The following is an 18921-nucleotide window of genomic DNA, read 5'->3' on the forward strand; positions in this document are numbered from 1 at the left end:
CAACATCTACATGAGCCCCCTCGCAGCCATCGCACGCCAACACAACCTCAACATCATCTCCTACGCCGACGACACCCAGCGGATCCTATCCCTCACCAACGACACCGCCACCGCCAGAGCCAGCCTACATGAAGGGATGAAAGACGTCGCCGAGTGGATGAAGAACAGCCGGCTGAAACTGAACTCAGACAAGACAGAAGTCCTCATCCTGGGATCATCGCCCTCCACCTGGGATGACTCCTGGTGGCCTCCTGCCCTGGGCAACACCCCCAAGTCAACGGACCACGCATAAAACCTGGGCTTCATCCTGGACTCCTCCCTCTCGATGACCAGACAAGTCAACGCCGTATCGTCATCGCGCTTCAACACCCTGCGCATGCTCCGTAAGATCTTCCGATGGTTCCCCACCGAAACCAGGAAAACGTCCACCCAGGCCCTCGTCACCAGCCGTCTCTACGCGGGAACCACCGCCAAACTACAAAAAAGACTCCAGCGCATACAGAACGCCTCCGCACGACTCATCCTGGACATCCTTCACCACAGCCACATCTCGACCCACCTGATAGACCTGCACTGGCTCCCCGTCAACAAGAGGATCACGTTTAGACTCCTCACCCACGCACACAAGGCTCTCCACGACATGGGCCCGAAGTACCTCAACAGCCGCCTCACTTTCTACACACTCACCCGCCAGCTACAATCGGCCAGCCTCGCCCTAGCCACCATACCACGCATTCACAGAGCCACCGCTGGAGGAAGATCCTTCTCCTACCTGGCGGCCAAGACATGGAACTCCCTCCTCATCCACTTACGGCTGACCCAGGACCACCTCTCCTTCAGGAAGCAACTCAAGACCTGGCTTTTCAAGCAGTAACGGACCCCTCCCCCAGCACCTTGAGATCCTACTGGGTGAGTAGCGCGTTATACAAATTGCTGATTGATTGATTGATTGATTGAAGAGGCTCAAAGACTCATGGACCAGGGCGGCTCAGCAGCCATCAACCTGCTAGACCTCAGTGCCGCCTTTGACACTGTAGATCACAAGATCTGCTGAGCCAGCTAACAAATCTAGGAGTGATCCATTCAGCCCTCTCCTGGCTGCACTCTTACTTAAAGACCTACTTCAGGTCTTTGAAGGGAACACCTCAACCAACTGCTGGCCGCTTAGTTGTGGGGTCCCTCAGGGCTCCTCCCTGAGCCCCACACGTGTTAATACATACATGGCACCCTTAGCCAATGTATTTATACCATTCGGCATACAAATCATAACAAATGCTGACGGCATCCAGCTTGTGGTCTCACTGAACAACCCGGACAGCTCATCTTGCTCCCACAGCAGCTGCCTACAGGCAGTAGCCAACTGGATGAAACTCTCTCACCTCAAACTAGATGGCAACAAGACTGAGCTCATGTTCTTGGGCAAACTATCTTCCCCTCTGTCTGGACATCTATTGCCCACCTTCAACCCTATACCCCCTCCTAAACAGCAGATCAAGAGCCTCAGCATATGGCTTGACAGCTCTCTGTGCTTTGGCCACCAGGACACTAAGCTAGCTGCTACCTGCTTTGGCTTGCTGAGGATGCTTAGGAAAGTTCTCCCCTCCTCCCTTTCAAAGCCAGAAGGATCATGGTACAGGCCTTAATTCTCTCATGCCTTGATTACGGGAATGGACTGTACCTGGGCGCCCCACAAGCAACCTTACAGAAACTCCAGGTGATCCAGACCAGCGCAGCACGCCTTTTGCCCGAAATTTCCCGGAGACAATCGGCCAAACCTGCCCTAAGGACGCTACACTGGCTCCTCATTCGGGCCAGAATCCAATTCAAATCCATGTGCCTGGCTCACAGAGTCATGTGGAATACTGGTCCGGCCATTACACACTCCCTGATCACGCCCTATCAAACCTCTGATCCAGCTCAGCCTTCCTTGCCACCACCAGGAAAGTCTCCCGCGCCAAGTAGGGTGGCCGCTCTTTCTCCCTGAATGTCTCAAAGTCAAAGTCAAAAAGATTTTATTTGTGTTGGTACTCAACCGAGGACCACAAATATACATGAGATAATAGAATAACATTACGTAAGATAAGTACAACAATAATCAATATAAAGCTAACATGGATTTAAAAAATTTGTACAAATTATAGCATACAAATTCATTCGGGGGATTTATAGCCATTGTTAAAAATTCTTTTTCCTTTGTTAGCTTACAGGATCTGTAAATCGGTAAAATGTAATGGGCGCGAGCTGCTACCACCTTAGAATTAGGGCAAATGAACAATAAGTGCTCCACAGTCTGCTCACCTCCTAAACATAACGTGCATAAGTTGGGGTGATCTCCGGGTAGCCATTTTGTTTTATAGGCTTGTACAGGTAAAATCCCTGCTCGATACATAAAAATTACCCTCCTTGCATTGTGAGAGAGACAGTAAAAAATGTAAGGCTGTATATGTTTATACTCAATGACTGTTATAAATAGCTTGAATGTTTTTAGCCTATAGCTATGAGCATAGTCCAAGTCATAACTTAACCTTGGAGTAAAGTTTTTAAGAAATAGTTTTAATTGTGAAGTGGACCAAGTCTGTAAAATTTCACTCGAGATTTCAGCCATTTGAAACGCCGCAGACATGTTCTTTATAAAACTTTGATTAACGATATCTGTGCCAAAAGTCTCTTTTTGTAGCAAAAACCGGAGAGTTCCTTCCGTAGCGTGTAGTAGCTGGTATGCCCATCTAATTATATTAGCCACAGCCGTGGCAAAGGCACTAGTGATTCCGAATTCCAGCCGAAGGACTTGAACTGGAGTTGCTGTAGGGACCTTCATGATTTTTTTCAGGATTTTTCCCTCTTGACGATCCATGAAGCCCCATTGTTGAATTGGAATACATTCCGTGGCATAAGACAAGACCGCAGGAATTTTAGCTTTGTAAATTTTTATTAGTGAGGAAAAGTGTCTGCTCCCCGTGGCGTTATAAAATCTCGATAAAGCACCAGCATGTATTTCAGATTTTTTCGTTAACTTATCGATGTGATGTATATTTGTTAGATTCTTGGAGAGAATCCTGCCCAGGTAAATATATTCTTTCTCTTCATCGACCTTTTCCTCACCTAGCTTCCAGATATATTTGGCACTTTTCTTCCTCCCGGAAAAAGCTACGACTTTGGTTTTTCCTATATTCGGGATTAAATAGTTGTCATTTGAGTATATAGACAGTATATCCAGAGATTTTTGGAGACCAAACGGAGTGAGATCGAAAAGGACTATATCGTCCGCATAGAGCAGCAGGTGCACTCTTTGTTGGTTAATTTTCGGGGGCAGACTTGAGCCCTTTTGCAGTTGTGTTGGCAAATCGCTAAGATATAACGAAAACAACATGGGTGCTAGTAGACAGCCCTGTTTAAGTCCATTTTCGGTGTCTATTGATTTCGTTAATCCTTTCTGGCCTCCCATTTGAACACGGCACCACGTCATTGTGTGGAGACTTATTATCGCCTGTAACAGGTATTCGTTAATTCCCAGCCTCCTCAATTTTTTCCACAGGGTAGGGCGATCCACGCGATCAAATGCGGTTGAATAATCTATGAAGGCCATATAGACCGTTTGTTTTCTTATTGTAACGTATTTGTCCAGAAAAAATTGGATTATTGCAATATTGTCCATGACCGAATGTTTGGGTCTGAAACCTGCCTGAAACATAGGGATCAGTCCCTTCGAAAAGGCCCAATTTTTTAATTGCAATAATACCTCTGCCGCGAAGATTTTTCCGGTCGCGTCCATCAGGGCTATTTGACGGTAGTTACCTGCTACCATTCTACAACCTTTTTTATGGATGGGGATTATTGTACTCCCTTGCCATGACTTGGGGACCAGTCCAGAGGAAAAGATATGGTTGAAGAGTGGAGTTAGAAAAAGGCTCCATTCCTTGGAGTTTATTTGTAGGGCCTTTATAGGGATTTGGTCAGGACCAAAGGCTCCTGAGCTTCTTGCCCTCCGAATATGAGTTTCAACCATTATAGTAGTAGTTTTCGGGATTATTTTTTCAATAGATTTTTCCTTTACCTTTTCTGGACTGTTTGTCTGTAGTTTGTCCCCGTTTTTCTTGTACAGTTCTGCCAGGTAAATTTCCCACTCTTTCGGAGGAACAGGTACTGCATGTAATTTCTTTTTTGTCCCAGATAACTTGGCTATTATAGACCAATACGTTCTTTGGTTTGGTTCTTTCACAGCGTTATGTAATTCTACCCAGATTCGGTCTTCAACAGATTTTCTCTCGCTTATTTTTTCTCTCTTGAGTTGGTTTTTCAATTTATTTATTTCTTTCTTTTTAGTGGGAGAGAAATGTAGATATTGCGCGCGTATTAATTTGTTTAGGGTTTTCTTTGTCAATGAGTTCCCTGTTTTATTGTTGTTTTTTCTTTTTAGGGTTATATCAGTTCTTTGATGTTTCCTTTCGATTATTGCCTCCTTAAGCTCAGTGAGCATGGTCTCGAAGTTTTCTATAGGATCTTCTGAGTATAGATTCCTTAAAAACTGTTGTCGATCGACCAGATTTGTCATTTTACTCAATGAGGTGGGGTTCCAGAAGATTCGTCTCTGATCGCTGCTTACCAAAGTTTCCTTTCTCTCAAGGGTCATCAAGCCTTCTTCATCAGACAGAGCCGAACAATTAGTTACAAGTTGCAAAACAGCATGATCGCTCTCTGGAGTGAAATTTGAACAGAGATGGGTCATTGTTTCGAGCTGGTTTTTACCACAAATAATATAGTCTAATATAGATGGTCTCCCGTTTCCTTGTCGTGTATACCCTGCCGGGATGTCGCCTTCCACATTCCCGTTAAGAATTGTTCCGTTTATAGTGAGCAATACAGACAACAACATTTTCCCTCTTTTATTAGATCGAATGTCGTTGGGGAATTGGGGGATTACATGGTCCAGGCTTTCTTCTTCCAGGATTTTTCCCCATTTTTTTATTTCTGTACAAGAAATTTTCCCGTTAAAATCTCCCATAATTATATAGGGTAAAGATGTATGGGTTTCAATTATTTTTATAATAGTTTGCAAGGTCTCGTCATATAAGCTGTCGTGGTTTTTTCCTGGAGGAGCATATACATTGAAAAACAATGTTGGTTTATTTGTAGTCAAATTTGAGGCTTTCAGAGACAGTTTCATACATTGCACGTTTTCACTGCTGGTTTCCACTATCTCCTGGGCCCACGAATAGTCCTCTCTTATTAGAAACGCCAGTCCCCCTTTGGCATGGCCCCGATTCGAGGCTTTCGCATTAATATTGTATACATAGTATCCTTTTTGTAAAAAAGGGTCTATTGCCCAGGTTTCTTGCAGGGACAATATGTCAGGTTGGTTTCTGAGGACTTCCTTCATTTTATTGTTTGTTCTTCCAGCGATGTTCCACGAAATGATCTTTAGACCTTGGTTAAACGGGATACTTTAGATAGTTAAAACCTTTCTTATAGTTTAGAATCCCTGGTAGCCAGGTCCATGAGTTTTCCATCTTATTTTCTACATATTCTTCCTTTGGTTCCATATGCCACACTTCCCTTTCCCCTTTTTTTACTCGAATTCTTAGTGTCTCTTCTCCCTGTTCTGCATTTCTGTTTTGGATACCCTCAAGGTGTCTTAAGGTCTCAGAGGATCTTTGTCCCACTTTCGATTGTAGTGTTGAATAGAGAGTCGTGTTACTATTAAAGGTTAGTTGTTTTTTGTTACCTTTGTACTCCGATTTCTCTATGATGTCATAACCAAATCGGTATATTATCTCTTTTTCTTTCATAATGATACTTGGTATCACTGGAGACCAAAATGAGACTATTGCAATTTTACTTTGACCTCGCATTGGTTGTGATACTAGGTCAATGTCACTGCTAGTCATAAATTGGAGAGGTTTTACGTTCTGTAAGAGATGTAAAATCCTGCTTCTGTTAAGGGAGCTATTGTCGGTGGGGAATAATTCTTCAAATTGAAGTACCTTAGATTGTGTGGCATTCCAGCAGAAATTTTCTTTTTCAGAAGAGAGTTTCACAGTGTTTTCTTCTGTTGTCGTAGTAACTAAGTTTTCTGGGAGATATACGTCCGCCTTTGGGTTCAAGGATTTCTTACTGTCTGTTGTTATTCTTTTAGTGGATTCTTCTTTGTTTCTACTTTGCGGAGTACTTTTCTCATCATTTTTCACTTGTGGTTCTTTTTGTGGTATTATATGTTGTTGAAATTTTAATTTGCGTGCTTGCTTTTTATGAATCCTTCTCATAGGTCTTTTCTTCCTTTTATTTTTTTCCTTACACGAAACTTCCTTAGTAGCGTTAGGTGTCTTTTCTCTTACAGATATATCTGATTTGATTTCAATTTTTGATTCCTCGCCTACATTTGTAGAATCCTTGTCTGATCTTTCACTTCCCGTTTTTTTATTGAATATCGGGTATTGTTTTTCTTTTTTTGGGGGATTTTCTCTAAACAGACGTTTCAGAGAGAAAAGAGTGGATTCGTTGAGATGATCTTTCTTTCTCCTATTGTTAGTTGATTTAAGATTATCTTCTGATGTCTGAGTAGATGTATGGCAGATGGTTTGCTTGTTTTTATTCGTTAGTTGATTGGTATTCTCTGATTTTCCTTCTGTGTTTTTTAAGGACTCCTTTTTTCTTTTCTCTTCAACTAAAAACTTCAGAATGCCGATTTGCACATCCAAAGTTTGATCAGAGTTTTCGAGGATGTTTCCTAGGAAGGAAAGAACTGATTCAAGAATTTCTTGTAATGTAAAGAGAGCCTTAGATAAGGGAATAGACGATTTTTCAGGGTTATTGCTTTCTATTAAAAATGGATCAAAAAAGGAATCTTGTTCGTGTATAGAAAGTTTTTTTGCATCTGTATTTGTTGACTTAAGCTCTGGGCTGTTTTCTCCGTCTCTTTGGTTGGATAGACATGAGTCTTTTTGTGGTTGTGTTTGAGGGCTCCCATTGCCCTTTGTCATAAAGATTTCAGAGGTTAGAATATTTTGTTCTGTTGTATGAATTAAAATACTCAAGTCGTCTGATTTGGGTACACCCTCATAGTTTTTGATAGGCGTTGATGATTTCACCACACTAGTGTTGGAATTTTCAGGTTGTTGGTCTCTCATTGTATGTGTAAACTTATTATTGTTGTTGAACACAGTATCGCTGACATTATGAGACAGATGGGGGGGTGCCGATAAGCAAGATCTATCCTCCATGCTTCCTGGTGTTTTATTTTCGAGAGCGGGCATGGTTTTTTCCGGTTTCTTTTTTGCCGATAAAGAAGAGAAATATTCACTGATTGCTGGGGTCAGGCTGCTGCGACCAGCTTTGATTCCGTTGTCAGTGGATTTTCTAACGGCTTCCTCAGTTCCCATTCGCTTCATAAAAATAGTCCGCGAACGTAGTTTCTTAAGACCCATTTTTGTTTTCTGAGGAAACAGCCACTAGTATCGCAACTCTGGAGGTAGGGAGACGTAGATGGAGATCGTAGCCTTTCTCTGAAATTATAACTCCACGGTGTACTATATTTTGGTGTTTATTTAGGCGTGGATGTTAAAGGGGTGGCCCGTCCCGTCCTCAGACGTCCCCGGACGGCCACAGACGGCCCGCCCTTTGCCCGGGCTTCGCCCGGCGTCCCGCTCGCGTCCCGCGTAGCGTGGAGGGTGTGTCTTAAGTAGGAGCAGGGGGCGGGAAGAGACTCCAGGTGCGCTCAGATCTCCTCGCGCTGCACCCTGGGTCTCGCAGTCCCAGCCCCTGTCGGTAAGCCTCGGTTGTATTAGAAACCAAGCAAATAGCCTTCCTCCTGGCTATCTCAACGCGGCTGGCAGCAGGCGATGAGAGGGCAGCAACAAGCACTCCAAGTAGATAGCGCACAAAAGCAGCTACGAGCGGCGCCCGCGAAGCGGGGGCCGCGAGCTGTTAAAGCGCCTTCGACCAATCCAGGAACAGCAGCCAGGTAGCAGAGGCGGAGCAGGGGCGGGAAGAGACTCCAGGTGCGCTCAGATCTCCTCGCGCTGCACCCTGGGTCTCGCAGTCCCAGCCCCTGTCGGTAAGCCTCGGTTGTATTAGAAACCAAGCAAATAGCCTTCCTCCTGGCTATCTCAACGCGGCTGGCAGCAGGCGATGAGAGGGCAGCAACAAGCACTCCAAGTAGATAGCGCACAAAAGCAGCTACGAGCGGCGCCCGCGAAGCGGGGGCCGCGAGCTGTTAAAGCGCCTTCGACCAATCCAGGAACAGCAGCCAGGTAGCAGAGGCGGAGCAGGGGCGGGAAGAGACTCCAGGTGCGCTCAGATCTCCTCGCGCTGCACCCTGGGTCTCGCAGTCCCAGCCCCTGTCGGTAAGCCTCGGTTGTATTAGAAACCAAGCAAATAGCCTTCCTCCTGGCTATCTCAACGCGGCTGGCAGCAGGCGATGAGAGGGCAGCAACAAGCACTCCAAGTAGATAGCGCACAAAAGCAGCTACGAGCGGCGCCCGCGAAGCGGGGGCCGCGAGCTGTTAAAGCGCCTTCGACCAATCCAGGAACAGCAGCCAGGTAGCAGAGGCGGAGCAGGGGCGGGAAGAGACTCCAGGTGCGCTCAGATCTCCTCGCGCTGCACCCTGGGTCTCGCAGTCCCAGCCCCTGTCGGTAAGCCTCGGTTGTATTAGAAACCAAGCAAATAGCCTTCCTCCTGGCTATCTCAACGCGGCTGGCAGCAGGCGATGAGAGGGCAGCAACAAGCACTCCAAGTAGATAGCGCACAAAAGCAGCTACGAGCGGCGCCCGCGAAGCGGGGGCCGCGAGCTGTTAAAGCGCCTTCGACCAATCCAGGAACAGCAGCCAGGTAGCAGAGGCGGAGCAGGGGCGGGAAGAGACTCCAGGTGCGCTCAGATCTCCTCGCGCTGCACCCTGGGTCTCGCAGTCCCAGCCCCTGTCGGTAAGCCTCGGTTGTATTAGAAACCAAGCAAATAGCCTTCCTCCTGGCTATCTCAACGCGGCTGGCAGCAGGCGATGAGAGGGCAGCAACAAGCACTCCAAGTAGATAGCGCACAAAAGCAGCTACGAGCGGCGCCCGCGAAGCGGGGGCCGCGAGCTGTTAAAGCGCCTTCGACCAATCCAGGAACAGCAGCCAGGTAGCAGAGGCGGAGCAGGGGCGGGAAGAGACTCCAGGTGCGCTCAGATCTCCTCGCGCTGCACCCTGGGTCTCGCAGTCCCAGCCCCTGTCGGTAAGCCTCGGTTGTATTAGAAACCAAGCAAATAGCCTTCCTCCTGGCTATCTCAACGCGGCTGGCAGCAGGCGATGAGAGGGCAGCAACAAGCACTCCAAGTAGATAGCGCACAAAAGCAGCTACGAGCGGCGCCCGCGAAGCGGGGGCCGCGAGCTGTTAAAGCGCCTTCGACCAATCCAGGAACAGCAGCCAGGTAGCAGAGGCGGAGCAGGGGCGGGAAGAGACTCCAGGTGCGCTCAGATCTCCTCGCGCTGCACCCTGGGTCTCGCAGTCCCAGCCCCTGTCGGTAAGCCTCGGTTGTATTAGAAACCAAGCAAATAGCCTTCCTCCTGGCTATCTCAACGCGGCTGGCAGCAGGCGATGAGAGGGCAGCAACAAGCACTCCAAGTAGATAGCGCACAAAAGCAGCTACGAGCTCTCTGCCCCCAACTCTCCGCAGTGAACCTAACATACTGGCCTTCCGTAAGCTCCTCAAAACCCACCTGTTCTGCAATACACCCTAATTGACCTATCATCCCCTAGCAGTCCACAAGCGCTACGAGGCCTTAGGGTAGAAACGCGCTATATAAATATAATTTCATTCATTCATTCATTCCTCCTACTGATATCTGAATTGACCAAGCTCCTCTTTGCTGGCATGAAGCCTTTATGCAGAATGTGACTACACCAATATACAGACATCCTGGGCCTCAAACTGGACCACATCGAAAAGTTGAACTTATGGGGAAACTAATAGCTGCTAGTAATACTTGCCTCCACTGAATCATTGTGAACACTGACCATATCTTCCCCCCTCTATATTTGGAAGACTGATTTGAGTATGGTTAAGTGATGGCCTCATTGGGTTTCTGAGCAATCATGGGCAAATCTAAGGGTCCAGAGGAGGCGGGCACAAGGGGACACTGATCCGGTTGTGATGGAGGTGAGTGACTCCCCCACAACTACTGATGCAGTTGCCTCAAGGAACACATTGCAAATTTGAGGTTATCCTGAAAGCCTTATTGGATGTTAAGTCTACGTTGGAGCAAAAAATAGATGCAGTGGCCCTGGAACAAGGGTTATTGAGAGTGGATCACGGAAAATTGTCGGAACATCATGTGGCAATCAATGAATCTGCAAAAGCAACCATGAGACCTTCAGTGCAAGTCATGCAGACACAAAGTCAGGTGCTGAAAGTGGATATAGCAGGCGATGGATGGTTGCTCTTGTAGGAATAATGCAGGCATGTTAGGGTACCGGAGAGAGTAGAGGGCCCCAGCACAGATTTTTACCTGTAAAAAGGGCCCCAAAACAGTGCTAACCAGTAATCAATCCAGGTTCTTCTCCATAGAGCAAGCATACAGGGTCTCTAGATAATCACCACTACCTGGGGCAACCTAGAGCCATTCCCTGGGGAGATATTTAAGTACCGGAATAGAAACAAAATCCTCCAGGTCTCTCACAGCACCGGCTCCTGGACTGTTGAGAAGTGCAAAGTGCACATACCTTGGGATTTATTGACTGAGGCAGCCACTGCCTGTGCAGGTCAGAGTGGTGAGGTGGTAGGGATTTCAATGGACGATGACGAGGGAAAATTAATTATTTATTTAATTTTCCCTGGTTGTAGCCCATTGAAAATCCCCCTACAGGGCCCCACCTCCCCACCACTCTCACCTGCATGGGCCACGGCTGGACTGAGGTCCAGAAAGAGACATACATTGTTACTGGAGGTCAAGAAACAACGTCAACAACTGAACTTACGCTATTCGTTGGTGCTTTTGGCCAAGCTCAGCGTACTGGATGGCAGTATCACTAGATACTTCACCACCCCAAGTGAGGTCTGGACTTGGCTTGAGTCCAAAGGGGAGCATTGACCAAATGGCCATCTGGACTCCGATGCTGGATGACAAGTCCAGCAGGGCAGTCATACAGCATTTAAGAGAATGTGCAATAAATCCACCTCAGAGCAAACCACAAGAGAACAGCAAAAGAGGAAGAAGAATCCCAGTATAGCCCTGAAGTGAGGCCACCAAGTGACAAATAGGCTTCCCCTCAGGAGATGATGTAACAGAGCCTAGGATTCCTTGGCAGCCTTAAGATTTGGCCCTTTCTTACTTCTATGGCCACTGAACAGATCAGATGACTTCAGGATACTATTTGTTTTTGTTTACTGTTCCCCTTTTCTTTCTCAGCCAGAGTCGTGCCTGGTTAAATCTGGTGAGCTCTGTACTTTTGCTGATAACAAGCTGCTCCTTATTTCATAATACTCTGTTTCATGTTGGAGGGGGTCATTGCATTGATATTGAAGTGGGTGAAGACACAGGGATGCCTAAACAGGAAATCGCAGAGTGTTTGTCCCATGCTTACTACATTGAGAGGCAAGTTCTGTGGCCCCCATCATGGATTGGGAGTTTTGTTTTCTTGTCAGGGTTGACCACTATGTCACCTTTCATGATCCGATAGAAACGTGGGGGGAGGGGGAGCTGGGAGATGGCTAATCGTCCCTCCTAAGGGTTCATGGTAGAAATTATTAGATACATCTACGCCTGTTACAAGCAGGGGTGGCATTAGGTGCCGTAATTCTCTCTAATTTCTGCAAAATTACTTCAAATTTTGCACAATGAGAGCAGCTTAATCCAGCATTTGGAGCTATTTTCTTAGTGTAAAATGTATCCTTGCATTAAAATGGGCCAGTGAATGCATTTTGTAGTAATACGCTACAGGGCACGGAGAGCTGTAGCCAGCAACTACTCACGCTTTCTTAGTTTGTTGTTCCTGTGCTCCTGCAGCAGGAATTCTTTCCCAAATCACTCTTTATTACTCCAGCCATCACAAGGTAATGCATCATTACTGAAATTACTCTGGTTAATCGGGTGTAATTAAAATGTATGTAATCAGAAGGGGGTATTGATTAACACAGGAAATTACGGCACCTGCAGTATGTCAATATTTGTCAATTAGTACAGAAGTGAAACGGTGCAACAGGTGAGGGAGAAACTCCTAAAACCCTCCTATGAGGACCACAATGTCTGAAATGCAAAGCAGTCAAATCCTGTGCACACGCGTTCATGTGGTTTGGAAAATCCGATCCAAAGTAGAAAGCCAAAAAAGTCCAGTCTCAATGCAAATGTTCTTTTGTTCCCTTTTTATTACGGAAACATCACAAAGTCCAGCCAACACATGTTTCGTCTTTGGGGTGTAAACCCTAGACTTCTTCAGGGCTGGAAATGACAGAAACAGGACTCATAATATATGAGTGTATTTCGTAAAGCACATCACAATTGGTGCACACTGTGAAACCGTGTGACCCAGAGGTGTCGCACCACAGCTTCAGGGTGGTAAGTGATCGATCTCCCAGCAGGGTGGGCGATCTCATTCGGAAGAAAGTGGGAACTAAACATGAAGTAACTCCAGGGGTGTGGGTAAAGTGATTGATGAATGGACAGCAAGGCAAAGTTAAAAAACAGGACGTGGTATCATAAACTGAGTGTTGAAGATGTAAGTCAAAAAAGAGGATATGGTGGCCTGACGCAGGTTTAATGTGGCGCAGGGCTTTACAACGTGATGCATCTCCCTAGATGAGTCACGTTGTAAATAAGTCAACAGCGGCGTAAATGTGTTGCAAGGGGCTTGCAAATCAGCCCATTTGTGTACTTATGGCAGACTCACACAAAAGCAAAATATGTCACTTAATTAATATTAACCAAATTAGTGACCATGTTTAAAAGCCTGCACACGCAGTAAGATGCTAATAAACAGCTGGTTCCTGCCCTCAAGTTCCATAAAAAGTAAAACATTTCAGGGATACCCCGTCCCATCTAAGGTGGGGCAACTTTGACTGATTTGGCATTCCCAGGGATAGAGTACAAAGGCGGCCCCATATAAACTCTGCGTTGGGAGTGAAGATGTGAGCACTGAATACATGCTGAGAGGGTTGTAAGAAGCACTGTGGCCATGTCAGCATTAGGGGCGCCCCCTGCTATGGTGGAGTCGCTGGCTGCCCAGTTCTCCCTGCCAGGCAGGCACTGAGCTCTAGATAAGGTGGGTGGTTCACCTCTGGTGATGGCAGAGAGGGGTCTCCACCATCTCAGCAGAGTTCTTATACGCCATTTCACGAACATCACTCAACCCACCCTCTGAACCCTCATAAATCTGTCATTTCTGAGTTTATTTGAGGCCACCAGATACACTCAATTTCACATTCTGAGCTGGATTTGTATTATTCACCTAGAACTACTGGCAGGTCTGATGAGGGAGAGAGGGAGGTGCTTTTCTTAAACATGTTTGTAGGGAGGTGACCAATCTGGGGGTTCATCAAGAAGAGTTCCCCCAAAAAGGACACAATTATTTTGTGCTTTCTATGGCTGTGTCAAGTATTGGGCACCGGGTCAGTCAACCGAGTCATCATAAACTATCACAAATGTTAATATACTCATCTGAAGTCGGCCGGGTAGCCTGAAAGAGTTCAGAGTTGATTATGAGCACAGCTTTTGAGTGTGATCTGGTAGCACACAAGCCACAGTAGCCACAAAGAGATGACAATGGGGGCGCATGGATATTCAAAAGATTTGACGACAATTGTTCTCACACATTAGATTCTTTTGCAATCAATCTAACCTGTTCTTTCTGGTCCTTTGCCCACAGGAGGAGCTGATACTGTCCGGTTGGTGAATTCTGGTGACGCCTGCCGCGGGAGGGTGGAGATCAAACACGAGAATCGCTGGGGGACGGTCTGTGATAATGACTGGGACATGAAGGATGCTCAGGTGGTTTGTAGACAACTGAACTGTGGAGCAGCATCCGATGCGGAAACAAGAAATGACGTATTTCTAAATGGCGTCTTACCTGTGGGGGTGAGTGACGTCAAGTGCACAGGAGCAGAAAAGTCTCTCTTCGATTGTCCACACGCTCCCTGGGGATTCAACAGCTGCACATGGAAGAGTGATGGTGGGGTGCAGTGCACAGGTAAGAGAAGCCAACAGCAATCCTTCAACTCCATCGAAAGTCACACACTAATTAAACAAGCATTTGCATAGCCAAAGGTCTCGCCTTTGGGACCTTAGAAGTGTTTAGCCATGCAACACTTGATATTGTTGCACCAAGGACATTGTGCTGGATAACTAAACACTTATAAGGTCCCAAAGGCGAGACCTATTGGCTATGCCAATGCTTGTTAATGGGGTTACAAACCAGGACAACAAATCCCATTACACAAATAAAAATACCTGGAATAGATGACCGAGTCGAGCTTGTAAGTGCGGAACTTGAGATCTCAGGAAGTGAAAGATGAAGAGGACGTGGGGAGGCAGAGCACGATGTAGAAGAGGATGTGAGAAGAATGTGGTAGGGTGACCAGGTGTCCTGGATTTCCCAGGATGGCCCCGGTTTTTCACCATCTGTCCTGGCAGATTTCAGGAAATTTAGCTCATGTCCCAGTTTTTAAAGAGGGTCAACTGAAAACGGTGGGAGGAGCTTATTTTTATATTTTACAAAGCAGGGAAGTAGTAGGCAGACTGCTGGGTTTAAAAATCGCATCATATGTATGTTCGTACTGCCTGTCTGTAATTCCCTTCTGAGGAGAGCGGTTATTCTGTGTGTGGGCTTGAAGTAAAATTGTAGTCCTTCCTCTATTTTTGTGAAATGTCGCCAATTTTTGGCTGCAAAATTTTGGTCACCCTAGAAAGATCATAGCGCCAGGATACCCGCCGGGTGACAGTGGCGCTTTATAAGTATGCCTTACATTACATTACATGTGGGGGCACTCAGAGGTATGAAAGATAAGAGATGGAGGGGAGTCGGAGATGGGGAGCAAGAGATGGTTAGGGTTACTGAATGATGAAGTGGGGGAGTGACAGATGGGCAAAATGAAAATTGTGCAGAGACATAGAAGGAACTGAGAGCTGAGAGTCGAGAGAGGGCGTGGAGGGACTGAGATATGGAATGTAGTGACAGGAGAAGGAAGAGTGCATGGCAGAACGGGAGGGAGTAAGACTGGTACTCTATAGAGAGGCAGAAGGGAGTTGAGCGAGGGAGAAAGGGAAAGTGTGAGCTGGACTGAAGGCCATGATTAGCCGAGAGGGTGTGAGAGAAGGAAGCCGAGACATGTGGTTATAAAGTGTGGCGGGCTCGGGAAGCTGCGCATCTGTAACAGGCCTGCGTGGCTGCAGGCAGAATACAATTAGCCATGCACTGTGCAGGTGAATTCCTGGGGGCGGGGCGCTCTAATTACCTGGCCTGTGTACACCGGCACCATAGCTGCTAACGAGCCCTACGAGGGGCTCCAGTTCCGAGGCGTTAATGAGGTTGCAGCGGACAGAACCGCGTGTGTGTAAAGAGTGGCACTCTAGGGCGGACACTGTGCAGACACCCTCGGGGTAGGCCAGTGAGGCAGTGAAATGGTTTGGGGCAAGGGACCAGGTGCAATAGGGCTTCAAGGGCAAACAGAATACGGATAATTCAAGCACAAAGTAACATAGTGGCAGTGCTACTCGGGTAAAAGCGCCAGGGGGTCCGGCAGGTACATGGACCAGAAGCATAAGGCACGAAGGTAGGCGATCATTGGCTTTTAACGACTCGAGTGTGTAAGGTGTAGGGCCCAGTTACAAGTACACAGATGCAGCAGGGAGCATAGTGTTAAGGGACAGGAGCACACTGGAGGGAGGGAGGGAAGGGTGGGGGTGGGGGTGTTGGGGGCAGGGATTACAGGAGCTGGAGAGACAAGAACCAAGGGCTGCAGAAACCAGGGAGCACAAGGACAAATGGAGCATAATGACCAGGGGACACATTGGTCATTATTTTTAAGCCATCAGCTGTTTCAATTTTACACCCCCATTTCTCTTTTTTGCAGATTTATATAGCGCAAACTCGAGCGGAGGTTTGCATAACCATCAGATACATTGCACAAGGACACATTCGTTTTTTGGTAGCAGGAGAGATTAAGCGATTTGCCCAGAATCACAGGATGTTGAGCCAACACCGAGACTCAAACCTACCTGGTTCCCCTGTTTCAAAGTTGGCAGCTCTGGCCATTAGCCACATCCTCTCCCTTACAGAGTTAAAAGTGAAGAAAGTCCGTGTCACGCCTACGGTGTTACGCAATACGGGGCCAGCTATGAATTATCAGTGGTGAGGTCCTGTGCACCAGACAACATAGCGACAAGTAGGCATTAGAGACATGGGCATGTAGGGTTTAGGAAGCATTTTGGTGCATGATGTCAATGAGGCAGAGACACCCAGTTTGAAGTTTTCCTTGTCAAGACGGGCTGTGCAGTGCAGGTTCCACACCAACACAATGAGGAGAAGACACGAATGCACATCCGTACCATGAATTACTAAACCCTGCTCTCTGACGCTTCTGAGAAGAGACCTTTCTTCGTCAGGGGACCGATACCTGAGCAGGACAGCAGATTTACAGTTGTACATGCCACACTCTACCTAGCCACCAGATAACGCCCAACACCAAGGTTGTTGTGACGTTCTCTACCCTCGTCCTCCCCAGGAGCAGCTTCTGCCATCACCCTTAACTCACCTAGGGAAATAGGGTCAGATGGCACACGGGAAAGCTCAGAATCACACCTGTATTTGCACGAAGTCAGGTGGTAGTCAGTACACAGAGATAGCGTGGTGCGAACTCCTTATTTGACTTCCTAAACATCTAGCAACACTGATAAATAGCCCCATTCCCCAGTCCCTACCAGTTACCGCCACCCCGCGGCTCCGACATGTGACTATTTTTATAGAGCATGCTCAAGAGCACAAGTCGCATCCTGGTGGGAGCTGAGACTGATGCAAGCTGATGAAATATATCAGGGCACATGAGCAGGCACATGGAAGGCCCAGGAGATTGTGGATCTGCTGGTGCAGTAACTAGTGTTTATTTGATAAAACACATGCGACTGTCACTTCAGAAACCCTCCAGGGAAGCAAGTGCAACTAACGCTGAGTTTGCTCAGATTTTATAAGCCTCAGACAGCAGAACTATTGCCCACATTACGCATCTCGTACAGGTCTCAGACCACAGTTAGTGCTCTGGTGCTACAGGTCTTAAAGAACAAGTGTGCGCGCCTCGCGCTGAAAGTTAAAAAAAAAAAAACAAGTGCGAGCGCCTCACACTGAAAAGAGGCAGCGGGGGGGAGAGAGGAGGGGTCCTGCGCTGGTTTCCCTTGAGGGAGCGAGCAGGACCCATATGTGTGTGATTAACAGATGGTTTTAAAGCTTGCTCCGGCAAGGGAATCGCCAAAGGTACACGCGTTGCCATTCAAAGCAATGAAACGTATGCACGTTTTTGCCTGCAAAGCTGAGTCGAATACTAAAGGTCTTTTTCCTATGCAGTGCATGCACGCTGTGTAGGCGAGATCTAAAAAGTAGAGTCATAACAACAACACAATACTATCTAAAATCATAAGAAAAATTAATGAAACAAGAAAATATTCGTCTTACTAGAAGCAGAATAGAAATGTGGCAAACTAAATTGGATGTATTAGGAGCTGGAGATTATAGCAATGTCCTTCAGAGATTGCAAAGCCTTTGAAGGCAACAAAAGCAGAAGGAGAACTAGTGCAAACCCTATATGTAGATAACTTACATCTAGCATCAGACCCTGTCACTTCTGTCCATTCAGTATGTGCAAGTTATAAGGTAAAGACCTGTCCATCTCAAGGCACAACCAAGAGTTGGAACTGATTTGTTTTTCTTTTCAAACTTAGATTGTTTTTTTTATTCTATAATAAAAAGCAACAGCAGGCTCTAGGCATGTGTTTGATACAATAACTCAATCAAAGTCATGAGAAAGGAAATATAAAGATGATGCTGAAGACATCATGGACGAAAGAAGCGTTCATTCACAGTAAGTAACCAATGCATGTGTTATTTCCACCATACTCTCTGTCAAGGAGACATTCTAAGGGTCTATGGGCATTGCAGTGTTTTTCCCACGCAGCACCCATAGATTTCTACTTAATGATGTAGACCCCGGGCAGCGCCCAGAGCAGGCATAACGAAGAGAATAATTTTTTGCATTCTGCAGCACATATCGAAAGATGAAAATGCCTCTCAGAATTGTTTTTGTGCAGGGAGGTGCTGGGAGGCATATTCCTCTTTCTATGTGTCCTGAATTCTGCAACACACATAAAAAGAGAGGAAGCACCCACGTAATGCACAAGGAAAGCCAACTCAGGGCTGAGTAATACAATGCAGCCATTTGTGCTGTTTCATCTATCCTGATTTTTGAAGCCACTCAGAGCCACACGAAGTGGCTTTGCACCTCTTAAAAAAAAACTGACTTAGAGGTTTGCGTCACACATGTGCAAACACAAGGAGATGATGGACGGAGTGCTGAAACTTTTCAGACACTCAACCCCAGTCACAGATCTGCGTTGAATCCATCATCATTCTTTAGCTCACTTTGCTACTACAGTTCAGACTCAGCTATATACAAATCAGTCTGACCCTGTGCCTCATGGGAACATTCCAGCCCGAACTGCCAAGCCAGGTCTTCCTTGAACCTGAAACAAGCATCCTGGGACCGGTTCCGGGTTTGTGTAAAGAACTTGGTCCATTTTTGTACACCACCCGATGGTTCACGCAGAAAGGGGTAACATAATTTGGATGTTTACAAAAGCTAGTGAAGTGATGCCTGCAAGTAGTAGTAGGAGTCTCATTAAAAATCAGACAAGCAGCCAGATTCTGAAGTAGTTAAAGCCACACAATCTCTGTCTTAGGCCCTCCCCAGTAC

At 46.6% G+C, this 18921-nt stretch overlaps 1 protein-coding gene across 1 annotated transcript in view; it reads left to right on the top strand.

The window, feature by feature from the left end:
• Positions 1-18921, top strand: part of LOC144822034 (CD5 antigen-like) — a 788570-nt gene that overhangs the window by 450327 nt on the left and 319322 nt on the right. Inside the window, exon 5 of the mRNA XM_078679102.1 lies at positions 13833-14153. Within this exon, the coding sequence (XP_078535228.1) occupies positions 13833-14153 (321 nt within the window). The remainder of the gene's footprint in view (positions 1-13832; positions 14154-18921) is intronic.

The sequence above is a fragment of the Lissotriton helveticus genome, chromosome 3_1 (genome assembly GCF_964261635.1).
Source record: "Lissotriton helveticus chromosome 3_1, aLisHel1.1, whole genome shotgun sequence".
Classification (NCBI taxonomy): domain Eukaryota; kingdom Metazoa; phylum Chordata; class Amphibia; order Caudata; family Salamandridae; genus Lissotriton; species Lissotriton helveticus.